The sequence below is a fragment of the Thalia democratica genome, chromosome 5 (genome assembly GCF_965202585.1).
Source record: "Thalia democratica chromosome 5, ktThaDemo2.hap1.1, whole genome shotgun sequence".
Lineage (NCBI taxonomy): Eukaryota > Metazoa > Chordata > Thaliacea > Salpida > Salpidae > Thalia > Thalia democratica.
This window is the reverse complement of record NC_139169.1, coordinates 48,593,403-48,605,978: the sequence shown is the minus strand read 5'-3', so window position 1 is coordinate 48,605,978 and position 12,576 is coordinate 48,593,403. Positions and strand designations below refer to the sequence as shown.

General features: G+C 25.6%; 1 protein-coding gene across 1 annotated transcript in view; it reads left to right on the top strand.

The window, feature by feature from the left end:
• LOC145835612 (disco-interacting protein 2 homolog C-like) overlaps positions 1-12,267 on the top strand; it is a 61,423-nt gene extending 49,156 nt beyond the window's left edge. Inside the window, exons 33-39 of the mRNA XM_082943285.1 lie at positions 2,448-2,567; positions 3,960-4,118; positions 4,589-4,682; positions 5,504-5,627; positions 6,032-6,116; positions 11,311-11,474; positions 11,785-12,267. Coding sequence (XP_082799411.1) covers positions 2,448-2,567; positions 3,960-4,118; positions 4,589-4,682; positions 5,504-5,627; positions 6,032-6,116; positions 11,311-11,474; positions 11,785-11,788 — 750 coding nt within the window. The 3' untranslated portion in view covers positions 11,789-12,267. The remainder of the gene's footprint in view (positions 1-2,447; positions 2,568-3,959; positions 4,119-4,588; positions 4,683-5,503; positions 5,628-6,031; positions 6,117-11,310; positions 11,475-11,784) is intronic.
• Positions 12,268-12,576: the final 309 nt, after the last annotated feature.

Here is a 12,576-nt window from a genome sequence, read left to right as displayed (position 1 = left end):
AAAAAGCTGCCAAAGCTTTTATGATTTCTTATCTACAAATTATTAAAACAAATTTACAAACATCCTAAATTTAAAAGTTCCTGAAGTTCAATATTTGATAAGTAATTTTTATAGTTAATCTTTTTAAACTAAATATATGTTTTTTTTGTCTTCAATAAATGAGAAAAGTTTTATTTACTGTAATTAGTGAAAATTTGGTTTTTAATGTATCCATGTACTACATATTTAGCACTAACAGGTAATTTGAAGCTATTTTACAGTCATTATCAGAAGTTTTTAACTTTTAAAAGAAAAATTTTTAATTTTGTGTTGTTAAGATCTTCTAAAAACTTAAACATATCACAAAAAACGAATTATTTTTGTCCAGAGTTTGTTATTTGTATCATTAAGAAGGCCATGGCTCTTTTAAATTTTGCTACATTAATTTATAAAATACTTTTTAAATTAATAAAAATTTATTAATTTAAAGAAAAATAAATTATGAGTTCTAGAATTTTAAAAATAAACATTAAATTCAATATACAACTTTTTTATTTTAAATTTACAATTTGTACGAGTTTTATAGCACATAATAATCAGAGTTGCCACAAAGTTAGGAAAAACGAAAAAAAAAGACAAAAGTCAGGAAGAAATAAGGGTTTTTCAACAAAGTCTGGAAATTTAATATAAACATGCTTGGAATAAGAAAGTTTATCATCATTAAGAACTGCATTTTGCTAATGTTTTTTTTCTAAAAAAATTTGCATTTGCAAGTTATCTTTTTTCAGAGTCTAATTGAATTTTTGGAATAAATTGAAATCTTTTATTATCTGCATTTATCTTTTAACTTTTTGGTAATTTTCAAATCGATTTTAATAAATGATTTGACTTGAAAGTCAGGATTTTTTTCAGTTTGATTTTTGGCAACCCTGAATAATGTAAGCTAAGTTTAAAGAAAATATAATTTTTTAAGCTTAATTTTTATTGAAATCTGAAAATAAAGTATTTGATGTAGTCTTTAATATTTTTAGAAAATATTTTATATGTTTTGCGAAACGTTTATATTAAATATGTGTGTACTAACCTTATTTAAACTTTACTTGTTTTATTTTGTAACAAGTTAGGTTAGACTTTACTTCATGTACATAAGAAAATTGAAAATAGTTCAATAATGAAAACTTATATAATTTTAAAGTTGTTTTATTCATACCAAACTTGAAAAACGAATATTAACACGATTTTAATCTTTCTTTAACATGTTAGTCTCTTGTACGACTTACATAATGTGTACAAAGCTTATGTTTAATCAAAACTTCGATGTTATTTTGAAATATCAGTTTTTTTGATATAATTTTAAAACTTTCAAGTTAAAAAAAGAAGTTTTGTAATTGCTTGTTAATAAATAGAGTCTTTCTAGTTAATCTCAAAAGCTCTGCAAAAACGTAACTATTTTTTAATTTAACTAATTAGAAGAAAATTTTAAACTTGAATTAAAACATGTTTTTCTATTTAAGTGGTATAAACTTTTTAATTTATGATAATTTTAAAATCTGTTTTATGATTGAAGCCAAATTTTAACTAACGTTCTTTTATAAAATAACTTTTTTGTTCAAAAAGAATAACTATTATTTTGTATTTTTAGTTTAATAATTTCTATAGTTGTATTTTTTTAAATTAAAAAATCAATCAGCCGGACAAGCTTGGTAAATTATCTGAAAAATGTATAGCTGACGACGCAGACTCAAAAGTGGTTTGTTGTTATCGCGTAATAACTTTATTTCATGTAGTTATGTACAACAATATATGTCAATGATAAAAATCTGCTATGTGTTATTTTTTTGTTGATATGTATTTACATATAATATTTTATTCGTGTAACATAAGTTATATATACTTGTTTGGTGTTTGAATTATTTGTTTGTTATCGGATAAATTTTTCAAATTGAAATATTTATCATATCAAGGTCATGCATTAAAATTGATCACAATTTTAAAAATTTTAGTTTTTAAATACTGCATATGAATTTGAAAACTGTTACAACATTAGAAAAATATATTGTAAATGAAGCTCAACAGTTTTTTTTTCTTAATGTTGAGTTATATATGAATCTATTTATAAGCAATATCATATTTTCTTCTAGTTTTAACATGTTAGCTTGTTCCAGAAACTTCAAAAATATTTATAAAGTATGCAAACTTTTAAAGATAATTGTTTTAGCAATTTTATGTATTTTTGTTTACCAAATACCGTTCTATCCAAGCATGTATTCTCTCTTTGAGAAAAATCTTAATTATTTATGAGCTTCGCTGATAGCTAAAACAAAATCGTTTATCTAAAGCAAAAAAAAAGTATGTTTTTGAAAAATTGAAGTATTACTTTATATTAAAAAATGCATTGTTTTTTTTGTTAAAGCTTTTTAAAATAGAATTGAATATTATAGTTTAGTTAGTTGCATTAAATTTGTCAGGGTTCAAGTTATCCTGATCCTTCAACAGTGTATATCGACTTGAGAGCACTAAGAAATGATCGTGTCTCGCTAGTAGAAAAGGGAAGTCCACATTCTTTGTGCCTTATGGAAACTGGAAAAGTTTATAAGTTTAATAATTGAAGCTGTAAATTTAAACTGTATGCTTTAGAAGTAGTAGGAACTTAGTTGTGAAATTAAATATTAAATCTAATAAGCACATTACTTTTATTTTATTTTCAAAACAAAATAACAAATATTAAAGACCAAACCCTATTTACGATCTTACTTTTCTTATTAGTTTTTAATTACTTAATATTTAGTTAAGTTTTTATTTAAATTAATTTTAAGATATGTATACAGTGAGTACTGAGTAGGTGTTAGGTTTTCACGGATAACCTTAACCATCTGACCTAATTCCTAACTTTACCAGCTGCTTAAAAATTAAATACAACTTCTACCCTTGACTTAATTGTTCTGAGTTTTAAAGAAAATGATCTATTAACTGATAAATTTGAACTACAATATAAAATTCATATCCCTTTATATAAAGGTAATGTAATTGCTGCCCGTTGGATTAGTTCCCTAATGCAAATTTATCCGAATTGCGGTATATTTTTACTATAAAGTTTTCAATTGAAAAAATGTAGTTGATAGGTAACTATTTTACACATAAACTACATTTAAAACAAACATTAATGTATTTTTAATATTCAACTTTAATGTGCCGTTTAGAAGTAATAAATTAACTATGCGTGAATATGCACAGAATATCAGTTTATTACAATAAGTGATTCGCAAATACAACAAACTTTCAAAATTAAATTATGTTGCTATTTATAAAGACTACTTTTTAAAAGTTAGTATAGTAGTTTTTTAAGTTGAGGCCTCCTAGAACTGTTAAAAGTTTATTTTACTTACAACTGATATTTTACATGATTATAACTTATTTAGTTATCTCATCAACTGTATATGTAGCATTTTAGGCCGGTTAAAGTAGTTAAAAGAATAAGTCTTATAGGAGTTGTAATATTAATTAGTCCTTTTTATTTATATATATAAATGAATTTATCTAAATGCAAACTTTTTTATAAATCAAACAATAATTTTTTTGTTTGTGTGATTTAAAGTTGTAAGGGGTTTTTAAAATCTAGAGCTTTGAGAGTTAATTATGATACATAACACTAAGTAACTCATACTAAAAGTTAATGAGAAAAGAACTTTGTTAGGTTTAAAGTACCTCTCTTTATATTGTTTAAATAAAAATATATCCTCAACTTCACGCCAAGACATTGTTGAACTTTAGCGAATTAGTGAACACAATTTTTTTTATTATAGTTAGTGCTCATTTTTTATTGAACTATATGCTATCTTTATATGCTATCGAAACAAATATCTTTCACTTTTTTGTGGATACAAATTAATTATAAAAAATTTGTGAATTTCAAAATTTTTCAAACTTAAATGCTTTAAAATAAACCCTTGACTTTTTTTCTGAAACATAAATTTTTACAGATTTTACCAGGAGTGAAAGTTGTGGTAGCAGATACTGCCACACTCGGCCAATGTGGTGACAGTAAACTAGGTGAAATTTGGGTTGCAAGTGATCACAATTCCCAGGGATATCATCATTTAACAAACCAAGATAAATCTACCTTAAATCAACATTTTAATGTTTGTCTATTGTTTTATATCTTAAATTTTCAAATAAAAATTTTAGTATGATTTTTGTTGGACTCTAAAGTTTTTAATTAGTAATACAAGACGGTGAGATTGTTTTAAGTCATTTAGACAGTATAGGGTTCAATCAATTTAAAAAAAATTGCAAACCCAAGATAACACTATATAAATTTAAAACTAAAACATACTTTAATATATATATAATCAGCTTTGTAAAATGTTTGCTATAAAACTCTTCATAGTAAAATAAGACTCTTATTTATTTTTTAATTAAAACTTATTAACTCTATAGCTAAATTTTTAATGATAGAAACCTCAATTTAAATATTTTTATATAACTTAAAAAAATTTGCTTTAGTTATGTAAAGTTATTTAGAAATATAAAGCTTAACATTATTGAATACATCTTTATAAAACTTTCTGTAATAAGTAGACTTGAAAATTTTAAGAAAGTATTTATGTAGGCACGTTTAAAAACCGGAGACACAGGTACAGACTATGCAAGAACTGGATATCTTGGTTTTCTCAGAAGAACTGAAGTTACTAATGCTAGTGGAGGTTTGTTTAACTTTTTTTATACTTTTTTTTTAAATGAATCGGTATTTTTAGATTTATCTTTTAAATTTATGTTTTTAAAGAATACTGTGCTTTAAATTTATAGTTAAAAATTTAAATATAAATTACTAAAATCGAAATAAACATTAAACATTGTGTGTTACTGCTTTCCTGTTAAATAAAACTTATTTGTTTTTGTCTTAATAAAGGCATTTTGGGTATTGCAGAATTTATTTTCTAAATCTTTTTAAAAGTTAGTTATAGTTTAGTATACTTTATTTTTGTTATACTTATGTGTAAATTAAATTAGACTCAACTTATATATTTTATTAGAGTAATCGAGAATTTTAAAAATTATTCAATGTTGTTAAATTATAAATAACATTTTAAATGTACAGTTCTTGGTTTAAACAACAAGAAAATACTTTTAGCTTTTAAGCTTGACATTAAGATTGTATTTATATTACAAGTATAAAAAACAGTATTTCTAACCTTAATTGAATTATGTTTCTTAAGTTCTATATTTGTTTTGAAGTTACAGTAAAATAACTCAGTTTTTGTATGACTTTTGGAAATGTAATTTCTTATAATGTTTAACAAAGCATATTATTTTTGCTTTTAAGCTGGAAATAAAACGTGTTTAAAATGAAAACAAAAATATGTTTAGTAAATCATTAAAAAAATATAATGCTCACTAAGCTTTTATTTATTTGGTAAGAAAATATTTCAGATTACAAATTCAAAATTTCACTAAAATTGAAAAAAAATTATTACTTGAGCTCTTATACTTTAATAACATTAGCAATAAATTTTTGTTATTACAGATAGACATGATGCGTTGTATGTAGTCGGATCAATGAATAACACGTTAGAAGTTTGTGGTATGAGATATCATCCTATCGATATCGAAAACAGTGTAGTTAGATCTACAAACAAGATTAACCATTGGTTTGTTGTTTGAACTAAATTTATAAAAGTACTAAAGATTGATTTGTCCATAATCTTTTTTTACTAAAAGTAGTTTAAAACATGTATTTATTTAATGAAGTCATTGTTAGGTTCGTTAAATTATTTATTAATACTGTTTTTTTAATGCAATTAATAAGTTTTGTACATTATTGTTGTTAGTAATTAAGTTTTATTGTTTTTGCAAACTGTACTCAAACTTTGTTTTAAGTTTATTTAACCAAAAATTTATATATAGAAAATTTGAAGAAAGAAATAATTACTGTTTAAAATTGAAATTTTCAGTTTTACTTTGCGCTTAATCAATCGTTTGTGAGCGTATTTTAATTGCATGTATAAATAATGTTTTTATAGATTCAAGTATATCAAATCTTAAATAATAACAGTGCAGTCTTCCATTCAACAAATTTGCTAGTTGTAGTAGTAGAATTGAACACTGATGAATCTCATGCACTTGATCTCGTTCCAATGGTTTGTTTTTGCTATTCTTTTAATTTTCAAAACTAAAGTTTTGAATTTCATTGAATTAAAAACTTTACTTTTTAATTGTCCTTTATTTGTTATGTAAAAGCTTTAAACTCATGAAATACATATGTATGTTAAGATTAGTGATGTACTGGACTCACAATTTCGGGTCCGGCCGGATCCGGACTTTTTTTTTCAAATTAGAATCCGGCCGGATCCGGATATCAGACAAAAATGGCAATATCTGGCCGGATCCGGATAGTGAGTCCGGTACATCACTAGTATAAACTAGCCTGAGTCAGAATGAGGTTTTTAAAAACTGAAAAAAAAAGAACTTTAATCTAATAATAAGTAGAACAGCTAGCCACAAGGTTTACAAATTTAGGTGTTATTTACAATTAAAAATCTGAAATCAAGTTCTTGAACAAAATAAACTAGAAAATTACAAAGTATTGAAAACTGGATTAGCTCAAACTCATTCAAAATCTAAAAGAAAACTAGCCTGAGTTTTTATAAAAAACTAAACTAGCCTGAGGCAGTCCAAGATTTTTTAAAATTCCCAAAAATTTTCAAACTAGCAGTGTTGCCACTGTTTACGTCATTAAAACTATCTAGAGTGAGTATAAACATAATGAGGTTTTTAAAAACTGAAAAAAAAAACTTTAATCTAATCATCAGTAGAACAGCTAGCAAAGGTTGACAATTTGGTAGTAAAGTTGTGGACTGATTGTGGTACACTTAACTTATTAGTACTACCCATCATAATTAAATCCTACCTTATCTAATTAATGTCTAACAAATACTAAATTCTAACTGACACTACTTTCTATAATCAGACACGACAGTTTTGAGTGATGAATCTTTTATATAAAACACAACAAGAAATACTAGCATATACAAAATTATTAATTACTTTGGTAACACTTTAAAAACTGGAAGCTATTTAAATCTATATCAAAAGACTTAAAACAATAAACTAAAAATTAAATAAAACTTTTAGTATACAAGAAACTGTAAAATTTTTAATAAACTATTAAACTATAAACCTGGCTTAAATATTTAAACAATTAAGCAGCAGTTGAAATATTCACTTATAAAACAAAACACTACTTACAATAAGCATTCACAAAAAAGTTCAAGAATTTTGTTGCTTTAAGCTGCACACCAAACTAACTAACTGCTTACATATAAACTGCCTGTCATGTTCTGATGTTTTGTTGCATCAGTATTTAGTTTGAAACATTTTGTCATATGATTCTCATTTGCTCGTACATTCAACCGTATTAACTCTAAATATTCTCTGAGCTCAACTTTAAACAGTAATTAATGCAAGTATTCATTCCAAAGTTTTCAATTTTACAACATATGTAAAGAGTTGCATTTCTGAAATGTTTATTTCGTAGTTAAAATGTAAACAAATGTAAATTAGTCACGTGTACAAAATGAGCCAATCACGATAGGTGTTTAATTTTAACTGACGAAAATGACTCTTATTAATTTACACAGGGTTTGTTTTTGAAAAAATACTTTTCAGTATGCTCTTTTTTACTAACTAGATCCGAATCGGCCGAATCTCTGTTAGGATCCGGCCGGAACCTGATCCGAACCTCTTAAAAAATCAAGATCCGGCCGGAACTGGATCCGGACTTTTTTTTCAAATTAGAATCCGGCCGGACCCGGATAGTGAGTCCGGTATATCACTAGTTAAGATAGTTTGAAATCATCACAAATTTTTAACATACTTAATCACCCATTCAGAAGCTTATTGGAAATCAATTATTTTAAAACTTAGTTTTTTTCAATAAACTATTTATAAAAACTAGAACACTTAATCAAATCGCATAAATCATAAAATTCTTATTTTTAAAGGAGAAACCAAACAAAAGATGGCTAATTTATAAAATTATAAAGCCAATTAACATACAAAACACTTTCGATAGATAAATAAAAACACATGGTTGCCTCAGACTCAGACCAACTAGAACTTTTCTAATAATTTAAAATAAACTCAGGATGACTCTGTATAGTTTATTTTGACTAAGACTAGTTTTTAGGACGAAGTGAGTAGCAACCTTTAAAATTTATATCTTATTGTGGTCTTTTACCGTTATTTGCCAAAAGTGCATATATATATATACTTCTGTTGTTATGTAAATGCTGAAATAGAGAGGCTCTCTACAACGAATTGTAGGTGCCGGTGTATATTAATAAAACACAATGTTTTACAAAAACAATTGTTTCACTATTCTGTTAAACAGAACAAATCTTCAGTTTGTTTATTGTGATAGTATTTTAAAACATAAGTCAAAGTGTACATGAAATTAAGCGAAAACTTTAAGGATCGTTACGTCACTAAGTAAATCATTAAAAAGTTTAAGACACACTAAAATTGCTTATATGTTCAGAACTGTTTAAAATAAAAGCTTGAAAAATGCTTACAATTACTTGAAAGTTCATTTCGTTTATTTAAAGCTAGACTTGAGTTAAATTTTGAGATCTCGTGTTTTTTCCATATTGCAGAGAGTGCAGCCATGTTTTAAATTGAATTTGTTTTTTGTTCGTGCTAAAATTTCCTAGTTAATGCTAAAATCTTTATTTATATCCTTCAAATCCCAGATATATTTCGAAAGCGTATTTTTTAGTCTGTATTTACTGTTGTTAAAAGAACATTTGTGCCGTGTGCACCTACTTTTAAACGATAAACCTGATGAGCCAACATACTGCTTACTTTTCTCTGATGTTATTACCGTCGCTCTATAGATAACATTTGTTAATAAACAATTGCCATCCACCATGCATTTATCTCTGCAGTTGCATTGCTTTCGTTCCTTTGCTTTATCTTCAAACATTTTGCGATTATGAGACATTATCTGGCTCTTCATGTTTGGCATTTACAAGTGCAAAATTTTCAGCAGTTTTCTATTGTAAATTTTATGGTACGGGTGCGTTGGGCCAAAGTTTCGGCTAACGATTCCAGGAACTGTTTACCGATTTTTGTCTCTACCGACAAACAAAATGGTAGCGTTAAATATAGGATATTTTCCTTTTGGTCTTTTCCCCGTTACCAGCGTTATATTTTAAATCGTGATTGTGACCTCCTTTAATTAACGCTTCCTGGTAGTGCTGTTTCGCTTTGTTAAAGGAGCTCCCATTCTTAGATATGGTTGTCAACCTTTTGTTGATGGATTTAGGTACTTGATTGACAACATATCCAGGGTGGTTTGATTTGACATTGACATAGGTCGCTTGGAAATTTGATTTTCTGCACGGTGCATAAGTGTCATTGCGAAGTTCTAGCTCTACATCCAAAAAATCAGTTCTTACTAGATTGGAATCTATAGTTATTTGTAAGTCGAATCTGCTGAACACCTTTCTGAGTCTTTTTGAAAGCCGCTCAATAACTGGACCTAACTTATTTTCTACGATCGCTAAGCCATCGTCTCTATAAATTCCAGAATTGTTCTGCTCAAAGATATTTTTATTGATTTTTACCTTGATTGATAGACACCTTGATTTTTATAAGTTGGTCGTATTTTATAGAGTTTTATCTGAGCTATCAGACATTTTTAACCGCTTCAAAAAAATTCAATAAAAAAATTTGAGATATGAGCGATCAAAGTTGTTGACCTCAATAGGTTCCTTATGGAAGGCGCAAACTAGAAACGCAAAAAAAGACCATTTTACTAAAAATATATCTTCTTCTTCATTTTTCAACCAATCTTCTTCAAATTTTCACAGAAAGTGTATTATTAAATTTTAAAAAGATTAACTGCAGGAATTTTTTTAACTCTGAAAAATAAAAATTTTTATAAAAAAAAACCACCTATTTTTTTTGTTTTTTTTTTTATATAAATTTTTATTTTTCAATATTTTTTAAATTCAAACATTGAAAGTCTTTTAAACTATAAAAAGAACGTTTCCTAAAAGTTTGAGGTCTATAGCTTAAAAAATGAAGGAGAAGATAAATTTTTAGTGATTTTTTAAATTTCCGAGAAAATTGACCCTGAAAAATTTGCGGTCCATACGTTTGTATCGGAAAATTTTTATAAAAATTACAATATTAAGTTAAATAAGATTTTTAATTCTATAACAACTGTCTTCTAGATTGTACTTCAAGCTTTCATATAAAATCATATGTTATTTTTAGTGAAAAAAAATGTCGGAACCCCCCCTATGCCCTTAAGTTCTCAATTCGTTTACTTACCATTTTTTAAATTTTTTACAGGAAATCTTCAAAATAAACTATCTATAACTATAATAAACCTGTAAGAATATTTTAGTTTTAAGTGTCTCAAATCTTCCCTTGGTTGTGTGAAGTTCTTTGTGATTTTTTTGCCTTTATCGATCGTTTTAAATAAAAAAGTTATTTTTATTTAACAAAAAAATCTACAAATTTATTAGTAAACGTTATATTGTCTAAAGTATTTTCAAAATCTTCTTCAGTAGACAATTAGAACTGATCAGTTCTAATTGTCTACTGAAGAAGATTTTGAAAATACTTTAGACAATATAACGTTTACTAATAAATTTGTAGATTTTTTTATAATAAACCTGGAAAACCCTGGAGCTTGAGAAATTTTGAAAAAAAGGAAAAACCTGAAATTTTAAACAGTTTTTACATGCTAAGTAGTAAAGTTTTGATTTGATACAAAAATATATCATATAGATAAAAATATTTTGTCATATCAAGAAAATTTATTAAAAAACGTATTCAAAGTAGGTTTGCAGTATCTTTTCAATGTTGTTATACTGTTTAACACATTTTTTTACCTTAAACTTAATTTCAAACTAAAAATAGACCCAAAAACGTATATTTTCAAAAACTTGCAAGAAATTTAGAAAACTTGGAAGAAATTCAGAATACTCGGAAGAGTTTTCTAATAAACCAGTGGCCACCCTGTAAAATAATAACTTTTAACAACAAGTCTATAACTTAAATAATCGCAACAAGAACTATATTTATATATGTTTTTTTTAATTATGAACAGAAAAAAAATACACATATGTATAACTTTTTACTAAAAAGACATTAAATAAAACTAACAGTCAGTTTGATCCTTTTATTTTGTAATAATAAACTTTTAGTGGCTATACCTTAAAACCCTTATATAAGCTAATTTTGAATTTTGCGAAATGTAGTTGGTCCAAACTTATGACCTTACTACGTTTTTAATAGAATTAACAATGAACTGTTGTTTAGGTAACTTCCATAATATTAGAGGAGCACTATGTTATACCAGGAGTTGTTGCAGTAGTAGATCCAGATTCAATACCAATAAATTGTTGGGGTGAAAAGGAACGAGTTGTACTTAAAAATCAATTTTTGTCTGATGTTCTTGATCCTATTTATGTCGCCTACAATATGTTAGTTGTTGTTTTAGTTGGTTATTCATATTTGAATTTATCGCTCTTATCTGCTTGATAATTGTGTTTGTTAAAATAGAATTATAGTTAAGTTTAAAAATGTATATACTTAAGTTGGTATTTTCAAAATAAAACCATTTTCAAATGAGTTACATTTTAAGTTTCTGTTTAAATACTTCAATAACTTTATTATCTGTTTAACGAATTTTATTTACCGCATTTAACTTAAAGTTTTTAGTTTTTTATTCCTGTTTAAAAATTAGTTTTCTTCTCAAGGGTTAACTGAGTATGATATTATTTTACATTTTAGGTAAAGTTTACATTCAGCTGCTCTCAAACAGACGAATACTTGCGTCTCAAATGCGGTATTGAAGAATAAAATATATATTTTGATATTTCCTAATAGGGATTAATTATTTTTGAAGCAGACAACCTTTTCTCTAAAATTTATTTAAGTTTTTTCCGAACACAAAAAATTTCAAATGCTATTTATTTTTAAAGTTTATACCAAAACACAGTTTTTAAGCCATTTATATTGTTTTTAAGTCCTTCAACTTTTAGATATGTATTTGTAAGTTATTTTTACAATCATTTTAATTTTTTGTTTCCATTTGAATACTTCTTTTTAATGTTATTTAGTTTAATATAAAACATTTGAATACAAATTAACAGTAAATGCATGGTGCAAGGCTAATAATATTTTGAAGAATTCTTTATTTCATTTAGAAGGTGTTTTTTTATTTTTAAATAACTACATTTGTATTTGTATGAGAATTAAAAGAAATCAACTAAAATAAAATCGTGCATGAAAGTCTTTATTTAGATATGGTTTTTTAGTTTTACTTTATACGTTTACTCCGATACAAAAATAAATATCATTTTATTTAAAAATTATGTATTGTTGAAAATTGCAAGTTTTTTCGTTTGTGTACGAAATTTTTGTTACTAGTATTTTAAGAAAATATAAACTGAAATACCAAAATTTAAATTATTATAATGCTTTTATTAAACATATATTTTAAGCGTCAACTTCAAAGTAGTTCAAATAAATTAAAGTTTTAATATTTTAAATACCAATTAATTTAATATTGTATAAGGAATT